This window comes from Lathyrus oleraceus, chromosome 7, assembly GCF_024323335.1.
Source record: "Lathyrus oleraceus cultivar Zhongwan6 chromosome 7, CAAS_Psat_ZW6_1.0, whole genome shotgun sequence".
Classification (NCBI taxonomy): domain Eukaryota; kingdom Viridiplantae; phylum Streptophyta; class Magnoliopsida; order Fabales; family Fabaceae; genus Lathyrus; species Lathyrus oleraceus.
The window spans coordinates 494,987,484-495,006,476 of NC_066585.1; the positions used below are offsets into that span (position 1 = coordinate 494,987,484).

The 18,993-nt window shown below is 35.5% G+C and overlaps 1 protein-coding gene across 1 annotated transcript; it reads left to right on the forward strand.

Annotated features, from left to right (window-relative positions):
- Positions 1 to 17,721: 17,721 nt before the first annotated feature.
- On the forward strand, positions 17,722 to 18,063 carry LOC127104532 (uncharacterized). Its single transcript, XM_051041716.1, has one exon. It carries the CDS (start codon positions 17,722 to 17,724, stop codon positions 18,061 to 18,063), a length of 342 nt encoding a protein of 113 aa, XP_050897673.1.
- Positions 18,064 to 18,993: the final 930 nt, after the last annotated feature.

Below are 18,993 nucleotides of genomic sequence, written 5' to 3' on the forward strand. Positions count from 1 at the left end.
TAGCGACAATAGAGTTGAATTGTCGTATGTAAAGATCGAAACACAGCGAAATATTCTATTAATTTATTGAAATTTGGCGATATACCGGCATGAAATTGCCCGATCCGTGGATTTAAAAATCCAATTAAAAATGTAATTAATTTAAACACAACAACTCACCATTATTTACATTGTTTGCACAATTTTTATAAGACTCATAACTAGCAAAATTTACAATAGTAATTAATTGAAATCAATATATTATATCATCCACTTTAATAAGTTGGACTATGTGGGCATGTGACTTGTATAATCACACAAACCGAAAAAGAAACTAAGACAAATAGAATGAATCTTATTCTTCTTCAATGATCTAGTATAGTATTTGGTATATCACTTAAAATGTGCATCCAAATCAAGTGCCTATCTAACATAAAGTATCATTATATCTCCACAAATCTCTTTAAATTATACACATATTTAAACTTTTCTGCATATTAACACCAATCAATAATTGACATGTGGCCAAGTTATACTAATATAATATAATAATAATAAGTTAAACTAAAATTTTAATATAATATAACAATAAGTTAAACTTAAACTATTATAACTAAAACTAATATAACGTTATAATAATAATTTAAAACATATTGTATGCTGTATAATGACATTGCAGTGAAAAGTAAAGTAACATTATCATTGAAATGCAGAAGCCCAGGCAAAACGAAAACGCAAGAAAACTCACATATGAAATTTCAACGGCGGCTTCTTTAACGTGCTTGATCCGGATCTTTCCAAACATGAGTAAGGACGCGTTATGGTCGACACACCATTTTGACGCAGATCTAGGTTGTTCATGGAGGATTTTATGGTTTGAGTGTGTGAAGCAAGGTTTACACGGTTGAGGGTCGGAAGGGGCGTCACCGAAAAATGGGGTTGTTCGGAGGTGATGACGGAAGTGTGTTGTTTGGACGGAGGCGGAGGGCGGTGTGTTGGAAAGACGAAAACGGTAGGAACGCGAACGGAAAATTTGTTGAGGTTGTGGGTTTTCGGCGGTTGATGTTCGTCGGCAATGGAGTTTTTCGGCGGGTGGATAATGAATTGAAGAGAGGAGATCTCAAGGAAGAAGAAGGACTTCCTCCTACTTTTTATTTATTGAGTTTCTCAATTGTTTTTTTTTCTTTCAAAAGCTTCTCGCCTCCCTTAGATAACATGTGAGTGGGTCTTTTGTATACTAGTGGTGAGAGAGAGTATGTTCCTTTTCCAATTGTTTTTCTTATTGTTACTGTTGGAGTGTGTGGAGAGAGAGAGAGAGAGAGAGTTTTTTTAATTTTGTTTATTTTCAGATTTTTTTAAATAATACTATTAATTAAATCCTAATTTTGATTGGATAAACTAGAATGAGTGTGAATTGCTTAACATAGACCATTGATTAATTTGAACCGATGGCTTGGATTGACTCAAAGAAACACACCAAGAAACACACACTATTTAAATAAATCAAAATGCATATAATGCCCTTTTTTAGATGATTTAATCGATTTAAAACAATTTAAACCAATTGAATCAAATAAAATTCACAACTTTTTAAACAATTATGATAAAATTAAAATAATAACATGGAAATTCTATTTATTTAATCTGCCTATTTTGACGAAAGAACAAAATTAAAACGACTAAAAATGAATAAAAGTCGGGCGAAAATTTGCTCGAAAAATTAAATCGGATGCATGAAAATGATCAGTACGAAATATACTTATTTAAAAATACAGCGTTTCTTTAAATTTTGAAATAAATTATCACCGGTTAAAAGGCTCAGGCGGGTCAAAACGCAACTGAAACAGCTGCTGAAAAATACAACGAGCACACCAGGTTAAACTACATGAACCGTAGATTAATAATACTGACGTCTGCAATTTTAACTTCGAAACTTTTTATCCGCTGATTTTGTCCGTACTTGAGGAAATGATTCAACCGATTTGTCTGTATTTTCAATAAATTTATTCTGACTGATATTTTAGTTATTATTCATGATGGAATGTATGTCATGCTGTGCATATGATGCAAATTAAAAATGAAATCGATTTTACAAAAATTTAAATATGCCCGGACAAAATTGGGGTATGACAGCTGCCCCTATTTAATTAACTTGAACCAGAAGGTAAGAATGACAGCAGTCTTCATACATTCGTAGTGGAAGGTAATTAAATACGAAAAGACCCAAATTTTGTCCTTTGAAATGCAAGGAAGAAATGCAAAAAAGAAAATGCAGTGAGAAATACAGTAAGAAAAATTATCATAAAGGTAAAATGAAACAGTCGAGACTCTTTGGGAATCGTCATAACAGTATCTTGGATGTCATAATCGAGATATTCCGGTAATGGAATGATACCCCAACTAAATCTCAAGACTTTTCCAAGATGCTAGAGCAGTATCTCTAAAAAGTCTGGCATAAGACTCTTCATATTGATGAAGCAGCATCTCAACAGTAAAAATGAGATTCTCTGTATCGAGTCAAAATAGCATCTTATATGATAGAATTAAGATATTCCAGCAAGGGAAAGATACATTAATTGAATCTAAGACTCTCCGAGGATATTATAGCAGTATCTATAAAACAATCTGAAATGAGACTCTTCATATTGATGAAGCAGTATCTCAAACAGTAAAAATGAGATTCTCTGTATCGAGTCGAAGCAGCATCTTATACGATAGAATTAAGATATTCCAGCTGGGGAAAAATACCTTAACTGAATCTAAGAATCTTCGAGGATATTAGAGCAATATCTCTAAAAAAAATCTGAAATGAGACTCTTCATATTGATGAAGCAGTATCTCAAACAGTAAAAATGAGATTCACTGTATCGAGTCGAAGCAGCATCTTTAATGATAGAATTAAGATGTTCCTAGCAAAGAAATGATACCTTAATTGAATCTAAGACTCTCTGAGGGCATTTAGAGCAGTATCTCTAAAAAAATCTGAAATGAGACTCTTCATATTGATGAAGCAGCATCTCAAACAGTAAAAACGAGATTCTCTATATCGAGTCGAAGCAGCATCTTATATGATAGAATTAAGATATTCCAGCAAGGGAAAGATACCTCAATTGAATCTAAGACTCTCCGAGGATATTAGAGCAGTATCTCTAAAAAAATCTGAAATGAGACTCTTCATATTGATGAAGCAGCATCTCAAACAGTAAAAGTGAGATTCTCTGTATCGGGTCGAAGCAGCATCTTATATGATAGATTTAAGATATTCTAGCAAGGGAAAATACCTTAATTGAATCTAAGACTATTCGAGGATACTTAGAGCAGTATCTCTAAAAAAATCTGAAATGAGACTCTTCATATTGATGAAGCAGCATCTCAAACAGTAAGAATGAGATTCTCTATATCGGGTCGAAGCAACATCTTATATGATAGAATTAAGATGTTCCAGCAAGAGAAAAATACCTTAATTGAATCTAAGACTCTCCAAGGATATTAGAGCAGTATCTCTAAAAAAACCTAAAATGAGACTCTTCATATTGATGAAGCAGCATCTCAAACAGTAAAAGTGAGATTCTCTGTATCGGGTCGAAGCAGCATCTTATATGATAGATTTAAGATATTCCAGCAAGGGAAAAATACCTTAATTGAATCTAAGACTCTCCAAGGATATTAGAGCAGTATCTCTAAAAAAATCTGAAATGAGACTCTTCATATTGATGAAGCAGCATCTCAAACAGTAAAAGTGAAATTCTTTGTATCGGGTCGAAACAACATCTTATATGATAGAATTAAGGTGTTCCAGTCAGGGAAAAATACCTTAATTGAATCTAAGACTCTCCGAGGATACTTAGAGCAGTATCTCTAAAAAAAATCTGAAATGAGACTCTTCATATTGATGAAGCAACATCTCAAACAGTAAATATGAGATTCTCTGTATCGAGTCGAAACAGCATCTTATCTGATAGAATTAAGATATTCCAGCAAGGGAAAAATACCTTAATTGAATCTAAGACTCTCCGAGGATATTAGAGCAGTATCTCTAACAGAGGAATGAGATTCTTCAGATAAATGAAGCAGTATCTCGAATATTCGTCTGTTGGGGGAACTTTAAGAAAAGACTCCTTTTGAGGGAGACATACTGGAAATGCTCTGCAGGGGAAAAGCTCATAAGAGACTTTTTAGGGTAACCTCTGCTTGGGGAGGGATGATTATAAAGAAAATTGCTGGGAATATCATTATTAATCGTAAAGTCGAAAAAATAATTTATTGAGATATAATCCCACGAGCATATGCGGGGTAATAACTTCATTTGGAATGAGGAATGTCCAAGATATACATGAATGACCTTGGGTCCTGACATTTTATGTTTGTTTCTCATATGATGTTCCACTTTAGGTGGGAATACCGTGCATGGGATGATTCATGGGATGATGCATGAGATGCATGTAAGTATGCAATTGCTGGGGATTTTTGGGTGTGTATGATAATGCAAATGATTCTTTTTGATTTTGTATGAGGTTATGCAGAAGTATGCTGATGATTGATATGACTGTGTTTTTTTTGAACTTCCTGTTTGGTAGGAAAACCATGTATGGATGATTCGTGTGATGCATGTGGGAATGCAACTGGGTAATTGGATATTTTTGTAGGGTTTAATTCTTGATTGCCAATGAGGTTGGACTTTAAATGGGAACTGTCAGATGAGAACTGGTGAAGGAGATTGAACTTCCAAATGAGGACATCACTTGAAGGATATGTTACCAGACGCGATCTTGTGAAAATAATTGAAATCTCAGACGGGACTGAATTTGTTTTTGTTTGTCAGACATGAACTGATTTTTAAAGTAGGCTACCAGACGAGAACTGGTGAAAATAATTGACTACCAGACGAGAACTGGTATCGAAATAGGTGACCTACTAGACGAGAACTGGTATTAAGAGATAATTTACCAGACGAGAACTAGTATTTGGCAAATGATTTGTCGTACAAGAACTGATTTTTGATATAGTTTGCTAGACGAGAATTGGACTTTGGAAATAAATCGCCAGACGAGAACTGGACTTTGGAAATAAATTTCCAGACGAGAACTGGGCTTTGAAGTAAATTACCAGACGGGAACTGGGCTTTTGAAAAAGGTTGCCAGACGGGAACTGGGCTTTGAAATAAATTGCCAGACGGGAACTGGACTTTGAAATAAATTTCCAGGCGAGAACTGGACTTTGTAATAAATTGGCAGACGAGAACTGGGTTTTGAAATAAATTGCCAGACGGGGACTGGGCTTTTGAAAAAGGTTGCTAGATGGGAACTGGGCTTTGAAATAAATTGCCAGACGGGAACTGGACTTTGAAATAAATTTCCAGGTGAGAACTGGACTTTGTAATAAATTGCTAGACGAGAACTGGGTTTTGAAATAAATTGCAGGACGGGGACTGGGCTTTGAAATAATTTGCCAAATGAGAATTGGACTTTGGCGTCAGATTTTGGGTTTCAAGGCTTTTTGATGTCAGGTTCATGTTATGGGTTATGCCTGTTAAATGATATGATATGCATGGCTTTATGCTAGAGCAAAGCGACATGACTAATGCATGATGATGATTTATGTAATGATTAAAAGGTTTCCAAAATGCCCCTGCGCGAGTATTGGAAGAGAGGGTTTTTTTTGCAGAAAGGCTTTTGTCTGTCAAAAGGTTATTTTATGGGGTGATAACGTGATTCCCCGACACTCATCTTGAACTCTGCAGTTGATGACGTGTGAAAAAGCTTTTGCTTGAACTGCTTGAAAACATGGAGAGGACCTGCTCCTATATGGCTCATCTTTGCCCTAGTTTGTTAGGTCTTTACGGATGTTTACCTCGAAAGGATTTCGAAAGCAATTGTACCATAATTTGGAGATGGTTTGCCCCAAAATTTTGATCCATGAAAGGATTTATCCTTGGTTAACCGACTCTTGGAGTGGTTGACTTTTCTGTGCTCTTGAGGTAGCTTGCCCCAGTATGAGCGTTGAAGCAACTTAACTCACCCTAACTGGACATTGAAGGGGTATGCCCCTGGCCAATAGAACCTCTAGGTGATCTGCCCCTAGTTAATAGAGTCCTGAGATGATTTGCTCTGGATCAATTGATTCTTAAAATGATTTGCACATTTATTAACAGATGTCAGAGACTGTTTAAGACTGACCAATTCTTGGAGTAATCATCCTCCGATCAACTGCTGTTTTTGGGTGTCATGCCCCTGATTAATGGGTTATGAGGTAGTCTTGATTCGGGTCAGCACCAACGAATGTCCAGGTTCCTCTGATTGTTCCTTATTGTTGGAATTTCCCTGACGTTAAGTACTGACTTACAGTTAAAATTGTTTGTTTAGAAATGGTAATTTTAATGCGATACTCATGCAAGTTTTGAAAAGAATTTATTTGAATGATGTGATAATGTGTGACGAGTGGACCATGAGTCTAAATGTAATGCTGATTTAGCAATTTAAAGTGTGAAAGACACAACGAGAATAATGACATCGATGTTGAAGATTAACAAATCTTTAGGAGTCAGTTTACGCAACCTTGCTGTAGTATGCTTTCGGAATAAACCCTACTTCAATTAGGTCTTTTGAGGGTTGTAACGTGGCTTGGTTCATGGTTATTAAAACAAAAGGATATAAGGCTCAAAGTTTATTTTAACCCACCCCTTCTTCATGATGATCTCCAATCCTACGTTCAATTAATTCGACACACACTTACTCTTATGAGATATCAGCAGTGTAAGATCTTTTTGAAATGATAGTCGCTTCATTTTGCTCTTCATGGATATTGGTGACCCTTTGATTCTTGATATGGTGGTCACTAAATCTTGTTTTTATTTTGTTGAGGGTTTTCGTGACCTCCTTTGATTTTTGTTTTGATCCCTAACTTTTGCATGGACCGTTTTTTGAAGCTTTAGTCCATCGGGATTGCCCTAGTTTTTGCCTAAGTCTCCTTTTGGGGTATCGACTTAGCGGGCTTTTTTATTGATTCCCTTTTTTAGAATGTGAGTGCCAAGTCATTGGTCATTAAAGAACAACCGTCATAACTTTTTGATTTTTCAAGGTTTCTTCGACACTTCAGGATGTGTGCGAAGAATATCATGTGGTTGGTCCTCAGACGGGATGTTTCATCTTGAAATTTGAATGCATAGTCAAATCAACTGAACACTACCCTTCCCCAGGTTAAACATAAGGGTTTGTTCATCCGAAAGAAACACCTACTTCTATGCTCAAAGTGGTTGACTAGGGATTAACTCCTTATCTCTCCAGTGTTTAGGGATTTGAAACAATGTCTGTACATCATCAGTAGAATTTTATCCGAAAGCATATAGTCAGCAATTATGGGTAACTTGTTTTCGTCATCCTCCCTCAAATCTTTGCTAAAACAAAGGTTATGATAAAGAAAAGTGAATGGGAGAAACACTGATGTATTTTTGTTTTTGATATAAGAGAAGAAAAATGAGCGAATGTGAGATAATTAATTCAAAACATGCATCATTACTTCATCAATATTACCATTAAAAACAACAATGTTTAAACACAAGCAACTTTTAACAACAAAGAAACTACAAATGCAAAAATAGAAACAAATCAGTCCAACGATTGCCAGTGTTGAGGATGTCTTCCTTTTTTGATGAAACTATCATAGCTTCCACAAGTTGGTCTAGCTGATTTTTCATTGAGTCCACATCTCCTCCCAATGCAATATGACTTTGCTCCAACGAATCCATGATCTTTCAAGAGCTACTTCAAGTCTGATATGAGTATCGGGAAATCAACTGCAGGCTATGGACGAAGGGTGGATGAGTTTTTTTTGTATATATTTTGTATGAAAGGTGATATGCAATGCATGACGATTGCAGATGCCATGATATGTGTATGAGTTGTAGTGACATGTTCAGGATCACAGGTTCAAAGTGTTTTCAGATGGATCAGAATAACGGGTAAATGACAGGTATCTCTGATTAATGGAACCCCATGGGTAGGCTCTACAGTTGGTAGGTTCCCAAAGTCATGGATATTTCTTGAGGACATCACTGTCGTGACGAAGACTTGTCGGACAATAATATCCTTAAGAAGATCTCGTCTAGGTCAGGTTTCGTATTATCCCAACAAGGAAAACTCCATGGGGACTCTACTACACGACTCTCGAGTCCAGGGTTCTAACAAGGTTCTCAGAGTCATAGATCGAGGTTGGAAATATTACTGTAAGATAGTAATACGTCCAAGGGATCTCATCTGATTGGGGCTTTCATATTAACCCAACAAGTCTGAAACTTCGTAGGTTAATACTACATAACCGTCGGATATAGTGGGTTAAAAGGTCCCTAGAGTCATTGATCCAACTTGAGAATACTATCGTCGTGACGAAAACTTGTCAGGCAACAATATCTCAAGAGAATCTCCTCTAGGCGGGGTCTTCGTATCTTCCCAACAAGGAAGACTCCTTGTGGGCGCCCACTACGCAACCACCAACTTAATCTTATGGTTTTTCTCAGACTCGGGTGGAGAGCCTATCTCACAAAGCACCCCCAACAGAGAGCCCCAAATAAGACATAGTCAATAAATCCTAATACAATAATTACAACAGAATAATAATAACAGAATAAGAATAACAGACAAACAAACGAGATTAACACACAATACAGAAACTGAACTAAATTAGGCTTCACTCTCTTTTGCTTGGAGCTTGTCCCCAGCAGAGTCGCCATCTGTCGCATCTCGAAAAATATGATTCGTCGCGATGGTCGCGAAAAAAATTAATATTCGAACAGAGTCGCCACCGAACTTTATTTATCCCAATAAAGGGATAGGAAAATATCGATAAAACCTTTGGAAAATAGAATAATGGTCGTCGCAACCATATTCGGGTTCGGGAGTGGATTACGTAAGAGGAAGGTATTAGCACCCCTTACGTCCGTTGTACTCAACGGGAACCTTTTAGTTCTAATGTGTGTTTCGAGTGTTAATTTATGTTTGTTTATTATCTTCAGGTTATAAAATTATTTAAAATAGAAATGGATGAGAACCTCAAAAAAAGGAAAGGGGAGGTTTTTTATTAATGTGCTCGCGAAGATACAGTAATCTCCTGCCTACGTATCCTTATGGTATAATAAGGAAATCAGAGCATTCGTAGTTCGGGGAACTATGGTTTGTCGGTGTTTTTTAATGAACAACTGTTTAGATCGCAGCCTAAAGGCTAAACGTTGGCTTGTCTACTCTCGGCGGAGGCTTAAGCACTAGTTTGTTGTGCGCATTAGAAAGGATTAAACAGTGTTCTTTCTGAAAAGAGTTTTGATCACACGGGGGTGACAAGTTAGATTAATATGTTTGACATTTTATTTGATTGGTTTAGATCGCACGAGGGCGAGAAAAGATAAACTTTATAGGTTAAGATATTTTTGGTTGGATGACGATTACTAGGATAGTTGAGTAAGACAACTCGTATCCTAACAGTCGGGAAAGGGAATAGAAGACTCTAGACCACCCTCTTTTTCATCCTTAATTATAAAAAGCATTTGATGATAATTAAGGTGTTTTGAATGGATGACGAATACTCGGATAATCGAGTAAGACAACTCGTATCCTAATAATCGGGAAAAGGAATAGAAGACTCTAGAGCGCTTTCTGTTTCATCCTTAATTATAGAAAGGATTTGAAAATAATTAAGGTATTTTGAATGGATGACAAATACTCAGATAATCGAGTAAGACAACTCGTATCCTAATAATCGGGAAAAGGAATAGAAGACTCTAGATCGCTTTCTGTTTCATCTGAATATTTATGAAAATAAGATTGTATATGGTTGACGTATTTTAGAATGAACGACAAGTACTTGAATGACTGAGTAAGACAACTCATATCCAAGCATTTGAGAAGAGGAATTGAAAACTCAAGACCATCTCCCTTTTCGTACAGTTTGTTATGAAAATGATTTGATTAAGTTGTATGTTTGTAAAAAATGGACAATTGTTCGACTGACCGAGTAAGAGAACTCGTATTCAAACAATTCAGGAGAGAAGTTGAAAACTCAAAGTCATCTCCCTTTTCATTTAGCTTATTATGAAAATAATTTGATTTAATCGGGGTTCAGAAATTTGTAGAGGAACGACAATTATTTGACTAACCAAATAAGAGAACTTGTATTCAAATAATCGAGGAGAAAAATTGAAGACTCAAAGTCATCTCCCTTTTCGTTTTGTTATTATGAAATAATTTGATTTGTTTGTGCTTAGGTGGATGGAAATGACGACTATTTGACTAACCGAGTAAGAGAACTCGTATTCAAATAATCGAGGAGAGGAATTGAAAACTCAAAGACACCCCCCTTTTCATTTCCAATGAAATGGTGTTTGATTGTGATTGGGTATTTTAATTTGATTTAGATAGAAATACTCAACATTGGATCGAGGTTTTAAATTTGTGTTTTGAATGAAGTGAATCTTATTTTAGTGTATTGTTCTTCTACTCGATAAAAATCGAATAGGTCTCATTGTAAGAAAGCCCAAGAGTAAGCTATGTGAGGTTGATGGCGATGCTTTAAAAGCGATCGACTTACAAGGGTGTTTGAAAATGGACTCGATATTAAATCAAGAATTGTGTGATTTTAGTGGTTTTAAAATAGTTTTGACTCAATGATGAAATGGTTTTGAAATGATGTGAAGTATTAGTGGAAGAAATCGATCAATGCATAATTGACAAAATTAATCGATTAAAGTTTGGTTAAATTGATTAATTAAACTAATTAAAATTAATTATCAAAATTATTGAATTAAATCAAATAACTAAGTTAATTAAAATTAATTAATCCAAAACAACTTAACTAGTCAAAGTTTAATAATTAATTTCAATTACAATTAAAGAGTATAAGTGACCATTGTCGATTTTTTAATGGAATATGTGCTCAAAACCGGTTTATACATAGCGACAATGGAGTTGAACTGTCGTATGTAAAGATCGAAACACAGCGAAATATTCTATTAATTTATTGAAATTTGGCGATATACCGGCATGAAATTGCCCGATCCGTGGATTTAAAAATCCAATTAAAAAATGTAATTAATTTAAACACAACAACTCACCATTATTTACATTGTTTTCACAATTTTTATAAGACTCATAACTAGCAAAATTTACAATAGTAATCAATTGAAATCAATATATTATATCATCCACTTTAATAAGTTGGACTATGTGGGCATGTGACTTGTATAATCACACAAACAGAAAAAGAAACTAAGACAAATAGAAATGAATCTTATTCTTCATCATTGATCTAGTACAATATTTGGTATATCACTTAAAATATGCATCCAAATCAAGTGCCTATCTAACATAAAGTATCATTATATCTCCACAAATCTCTTTAAATTATACACATATTTAAACTTTTCTGCATATTAACACCAATCAATAATTGACATGTGGCCAAGTTATACTAATATAATATAATAATAATAAGTTAAACTAAAATTTTAATATAATATAACAATAAGTTAAACTTAAACTATTATAACTAAAACTAATATAACGTTATAATAATAATTTAAAACATATTGTATGTTGTATAATGACATTGCAGTGAAAAGTAAAGTAGCATTATCATTGAAATGCAGAAGCCCAGGTAAAACGAAAACGCAAGAAAACTCACATATGAAATTTCAAGGGCGACTTCTTTAACGTGCTTGATTCGAATCTTTTCAAACATGAGTAAGGACGCGTTATGGTCGACAACACCATTTTGATGCAGATCTAGGTTGTTCATGGCGGATTTTATGGTTTGAGTGTGTGAAGCAAGGTTTACACGGTTGAGGGTCGGAAGGGGCATCACCGAAAAATGGGGTTGTTCGGAGGTGATAACGGAAGTGTGTTGTTTGGACGGAGGCGGAGGGCGGCGTGTTGGAAAGACGAAAACGGTAAGAACGCGAACGGAAAATTTGTTGAGGTTGTGGCTTTTCGGCGGTGATGTTCGTCGGTAATGGAGTTTTCCGGCGGGTGGATAGTGAATTGAAGAGGGGAGATCTCAAGGAAGAAGAAGGACTTCCTCCTACTTTTTATTTACTGAGTTTTTCAATTATTTTTTTTCTTCTTTCAAAAGCTTCTCGCCTCCCTTAGATAGCATGTGAGTGGGTCTTTTGTATACTAGTGGTGAGAGAGAGTATGTTTCTTTTCCAATTTTTTTTCTTATTGTTACCGTTGGAGTGTGTGGAGAGGGAGAGAGTTTTTTTAATTTTGTTTATTTTCAGATTTTTTTTAATAATAATATTGATTAAATCCTAATTTTGATTGGATAAACTAGGATAAGTGTGGATTGCTTAACATAGACCATTGATTAATTTGAACCGATGGTTTGGATTGAATCAAAGAAACACACCAAGAAACACACACTATTTAAATAAATCAAAATGCATATAATGCCCTTTTTTAGATGATTTAATCGATTTAAAACAATTTAAATCAATTGAATCAAATAAAATTCACAACTTTTTAAACAATCATGATAAAATTAAAATAATAACATGGAAATTCTATTTATTTAATCTGACTATTTTGACGAAAGAACAAAATTAAAATGAATAAAAGTTGGGCGAAAATTTGCTCGAAAAATTAAATCGGATGCATGAAAATGATCAGTACGAAATATACTTATTGAAAAAATACAGCGTTTCTTTAAATTTTGAAATAAATTTTCACCGGTTAAAAGGCTCAGGCGGGTCAATACGCAACTGAATCAGCTGCTGAAAAATAGAACGAGCGCACCAGGTTAAACTACATGAACCGTAGATTAATAATACTGACGTCTGCAATTTTAATTTTGAAACTTTTTATCCGCTGATTTTGTCCGTACTTGAGGAAATGATTCAACCGATTTGTTTGTATTTTCAATAAATTTATTCTGACTGATATTTTAGTTATTATTCATGATGGAATGCATGGCATGCTATGCATATGATGCAAATTAAAAATGAAATCGATTTTACAAAAATTTAAATATGCCCAGACAAAATTGGGGTATGACACATATAAAGAAAGTGGTTTGACTTCTTTTTGGCGAACTAAAACAAGTAGTTGAGATAATACTTCCTTGATTTTTGTGAGTGTTGTGTCGCATTCAAGTGTCCATTAGAATGTTGTTTTTTCCCAATAGATTGTAAAATGGGAGTGTGTGTGATGTGTTGATTTATAAATAAACTGAGACCAAGCGACCAACGTGTCGTTCAACTTTTGAATCCTCTTCTTGATTTTTGGGATTGTCATATTTACTAACGCTTGGCATTTAATTTAGTTCACTTTTATCCCTCCACTTTGATTCCCTAAAAAATTTCCTAATCATACCCCAAAGGTACAATTCTTAGGGTTTAGGCGCATCTCATACTTTCTTATTTCCCCAAATATGGACTTCATGTAGGTTGTGTGCTCTTGTTGCTCCATATACTTGATAATCATATAATCTATGTAAACCTCAAACATGTCTCATCTGATTGTCGAATACTTTTTTCATCATATGCTGGTAAGTTTCCTCTACGTGAAATTTGTCTTGTTTTAGTTTAGTGGGTCCATTGATATCTTGGTGTAGCCTGATTAAGTGTCCATAAAGGATAAAAGCTTAAACCTATATGAGTTGTCGATGAGTCTTTTCGACATACCAAGATATCAATGGACCCACTAATTCCTCTCCATATAAAGAAGGTTGGGGTCTCATAATGGTATGAGAGTTTTTGAAGGGTGTGTTTTCATGTGATAGGATGCAATAACATTCGTCAAGTGTATAGAAATTATCAATGATATGACATTGAAAATGGTTGTTGGTTTCGGTGATCAGTTAATATTTCCTCTACAAAGGAGATAATATGTCATTTTCCTTTATGATAGATAGGTGTTCCCAATAGTCGAGGATCTAGTGAATGGTGAATCTCCGAGGAGATTTTCTATATGCTGAGTCTGAGAAATTTTCTTCATCACCAGGAAATGCCATCATTTATTGAATAAAAAGGAATGTCGTGGAAATAGTTCCCACATGCAACACCAATGATTTATCCCGACCAAAATGTCTCCATAGTAAATGGGAAACTAGATAAGATGATTGTTTTTTATTCATTTTTTATCTGACTGGTTCTTTTTTGATTTGGTGATGCATCAGGGGTGGTACCTGCAAAACACTCAATTCCAGTTCGGGAACCAGAAATGGATATTCTATCTCTCGAAGGAACCAGAAATGATGAGAGATGAATAATTGTTGATTTTAGATTGTGGCTTTGATCTCCTCATAGTGTGTTTACCTATGAATTTGGAAAACAACCGCTAGAACTCCCAAACAGGGTCACTCGCGGGATCGACTAGATTGATCCCAGGACATACGTGCAAAAGTTGTGATTATCGTGTGTAGTGCATAAACACTCAAGAGTTTTGTTTTGAAAATAACTCTGAGAACAAATGAAGAACAATACGTAAAATGTTTGTTATGTTTCAACTAAGTATTGGAAAAAAGCAATTAAAAATAGATATAAGTAAAAGACTTTGATAAATAAAATGGTGTATGAACGTACATTTGCACTCAAATTCACTATTTTCTCTCTTTAACATGGATACTTTGAGTAAGTGAATTCTGCAGTATTTTCAACACGCAGATTTTCCTAAGTTACAATCCGTATTTATAGTAAAACTAAATAACTACTTCTTAATGGGTCTTTCTTCCCCACTTTCCATGTTCTATCTGCATGCAAAACTGTCTCCAGATGTGCTTCCATGCGTCTCTTGTCTTATGATCGATCGTCATTTTCACTATGTTTTCGTTGCTTATCCAGCAAGAAACCAAGGATTTTGAGACATTGTGTACGCATTATGGTACCTTCAAAGTTAATTTTCATTCCCGTAAGTTATTTAAGCAATTTTATTAATTTTTATTTTTATTTTGTATTTTCGTGATTTTACATTTTGGTTGTCGTGTTTATGCCCTCCAGGTCCACGGAGAAGATCCAACGGGCTCAATGCGAGAAAGTCACCTAACACGGGTCGTATCAAGAGTAAGGCCAAGAAATAAGAAGCAATTCTCAATACAGTGGCCTGACACGGTCGCTCGTGTCAGCCTGACACGGCCCGTGTCAGCCAAAAACGCTAATTTTCCAATTTTCTGGCTTTTCACCGGCCTTAAGCTGCAGAGACGTTTTGGATATTTCCACCTTCTGCCAAGGGATTTTCACTATATTAAGAGAGTTTCTACAAGAGAAAAGGGGGGCTTGGAACGAGGCGAACACAGAATTGTCAAACGATTAAGGATTACAGAGATCAAGGAATTTGAAGAGCGGAAGCAATTGAAGATCCAAGTCATCTAATTACTTGTAATGTGTATTTTTTATCTTGAATTTGTTTTGAACAATATGAGTAGCTAAACCCTCCAATGCTAGGGGGTGCCCCTGATTTAGAATTGTAATGACTATGAGTTTACGATTGCATTTATAATATTGTTTTTACGGTAATCTTTTGATGTGTTTAGTGCTTTCTCTTTCGGGCCAATCGAGATTGTTGTATGGTTACCAATTAGGCTGGACCGCCATTGGTAAGGTTTTCATAAGATTACTATGCAGTAGATATCACCTAGGACTAGAGATACCACGTACGAATCAAAGCATTCTTGATATAATAAAGCTTAACTTCACTCTAATTGATTATGGACATAGAAATTATGGTAGAATTATTAAAATTTTCCTCACCAAGGACTTGGGAGAAAATACCATTGAGAATTGGTAGTAATTGATATTTGTTGATGTAATAATGACTCAGAGTTGTTATAGGGATAAATCATACACCTTCTCTGGCATTGTTCCTCATACCTTGCAAACCCTTATTTTTTATTATTATTTTCATTTGCCTTTATCTTTATAATTTTAAATTAAAAAACCCCAATTATAATTTTTGTTTAATTGAACAATGAATTGAACTCAATATTAACTTGTAGTTCTTGAGATCGACATTCGGGGAATTTCCCCTTTATTACTATAAGAGGCAAAATAATACACTTGGTTTTTTTCTGATCAAGTTTTTGGCGCCGTTGCCGGGGACTGCCAAAATATAGAGTTCACTTTTAGTTCAATTAAAATTTTGTTGCTCTGCAATAAAATTATTTTTCTGTCATTTATATATTTTCATTCACTAATCTGTGTATGCGAGGAGAGTCCTCAACAAAATTTCCTTTTTACACAGAAATCGAGAGAACCCTTCATCGGAGATGCAAAAACGCTACATTGAATTCCAAAGAAGAATTTCCCTCTGATCACTCCAATTCAGAAAAAGAAACTATGGCTGAAATTCCTCCAGTTCCACCTCCTCCACCTCCGGAAAGACTCCTAGGTGACTATGGAGGTGCAAATGCACCGGGTGGTAGATTGACCATTGTCAACCAACCGGTGAATGTGACAAATTTTCAACTGCATCCTAACACATGAGTACTACTTTGAAAATTGATGGTCATACTGATGAAGCAAAAAAGTTAGGAATGTTCCCGTTCACTTTATCTGAAGAGGCGGAAGAGTGGTTCGACTCTTTTCTAGCTGGAAGTATTACATCACGGAAAGAGATGGAAATAACTTTCTTAAATGAGTATTTTCCAGCATCAGTATTTCTGACAAAAATGTATGAAATCTTGAACTTCAAACAGAAAGATGGTGAGTCTTTGGGAGATACCTACAAAAGATTCAAAAGGGTCCTGGTAGCTGGCCCAACTCATAATATGGATCAGACTGAACAAATGCAGATGTTTGTCAATGGGCTGAAAATAAAGAGAAAACAATTGATTGATACAACAATTGGTGGATTGACAAATTTCTCAACAGCCACCAGTATTAAAAGGATCATTGAAGCGATATCCGCAAATGAGCATCTGGAACTATATGATAGGTGTACAAGCAAACCTGAATGAGCCATTGATTTGAAATTGGAAGCTAATAAAATATGTTTGGAAGATACAATCGCTTATGAAGTAGAAAAGAAATTGAAAGCAATGAATATAGGTACTCAACAGGTAGCTCAAATTCAACCTGCTCAGACCATCACGTGTGAAATCTGTAATGGACCTCACCATATTGTGTATTGCTTTGCAACTCCTTAACAAATTGAAGAGATAAAATTCTTAAAGCAGAATAATCCCTACTCCAACACTTACAATCCAGGTTGGAAAAATCATCCAAACTTCTCATGGAATGATCAGAGAGGGAATGTTCCACAACAGGGTCAAGGTCAATATCAGACTCAATATCAACAATAGCAAGCTCCAAAGAAAGAAGACTGGGAGATTGCCATTAAAAACATGATCGCTCAATGTCTACAATTCCAAGAAGAGACTAGAAACAATTATAAAAACAACATTGCCTCTATAAAAAATCTTGAAGTTCAGTTGGGTCAGATAGCACAACAACTAGCAAGTTCTCGAACACCAGGTTCCTTACCAAGTGAAACAGTTCAAATCTAAGAAATCAGGAGAATATTAGTATTGTCACGATGAAAAAGAAAAAGGCCGCTAAAAAGGAAAAAAGTTATACCACCTGGCAAGCCAACTGAAGAGGAAATTTAAAAGGAAACTAAACCGGTGATTAAGTTGCCCTATCCTCAGAGAGTGACAAAGAAGGAACCAAACGAGTCGGACTTTGAGAAATTCATGACAATGTTTAAAAAGGTAGAGGATCATATGTCTTTGTTTGAAGCACTCGAGAGAATGCCCATGTACAAGAAATTCATGGAAGAGGTAATGGCCGAAAAGAAACAAACATCAGAAGAACTGGTAGCTTGGAAGGCAAAGTATAGTGCAAATTCATTGGAGCAGAAAATTCTAAACAAACAGAAGGATCCTGGAACGGTAACAGTACCATGCACAATTAAAGGAAGAACCTTCAAAAGGGCACTAATAGATTCTGGAGCTAGTGTGAGTTTGATGTCATTATCAATCTATCATAGGTTGGGTATTAAAAATGCCAGTGATACAAAGACAAATCTGAAGTTTGTGGATCACTCGAGAAAGGATGCATATGGTATAGCAGAAGACATATTGACAAGTCGATGCAATTTCGACATGGACTAGAGCACATTAACCTTGAAAGTTCACGACAAAGAAATAACATTAAATGCTATTGAAGACCAAGAGCTAGAGGAAGATACAGAATCTCACTATCAAGTAGGCTTGATCAGGACAAAGGCGAGAAGGCAAAGTAACATACCAACATCAGAGAAAGATACAGGAAGGCCCTCTCGACTCTCACCACTGCCATTAGCAACCCTGAATGGAAATATGCATATCTCCATTCCAAAAGCCAAGAGAATGAAAAGAAAATGAAAACAAGGTAAGGAGATGGAGGTGGGAAAGGACTTGTGGCACAAAGGAATCCATACTTATGAAAACGGCTTCTTAGTTGTGGACAAGAGGTGCAACAAGGTTTGGAGGCTAAAGTACCCCCCATAACAAGGGAAAATAAACAATCGAGTCATGCGACGTTAAATGAAGCACTTTGTAAGAGGCAACCCATGCATTTTTATTTCTAATTATTGGTTGTGTTTGTTTGTTATTTTAGGTTTACACAGTGCCTTGCATAAAAGGGAGAAGGTACTCACATGGAAAAAGTTGGAAAAATAAGCAGAACAGCAACCTGACACGGCCCGTGTCAGGCCTGCGGATTTGAAATTTGAATTTCATGTGGGCATGTCGCATTGTCCACCCTAGCCCCCTCAGTAGGGCACTGTGAGTCACCCTCCTTCTATCTTGTTCTAAAACATCGAGGCTAATGTTTAGTTCAAGTGTGGGGGAGGTTTTACTATGTTGTTTTCTTTTGTTTTTGTTTTGTTTGATGTTTTATTTGATTAGTTCCCAATTTTTACTGTTTCACATTTGGTTTATTATTACTGTTGGGTATCATGCATTGCATGCATTTCAGGTTCTTGGTATTATTGTTGGATGGGGTGATGATAAATAGCGGTAGTGGATGAAATGATCACTCCACCTACTATTGCTTGTTGT

Coding starts and splice junctions, on each gene's coding strand:
- LOC127104532 (XM_051041716.1), top strand. CDS start 17,722: ATGGAAGAGGTAATGGCCGAAAAGAAACAAACATCAGAAGAACTGGTA.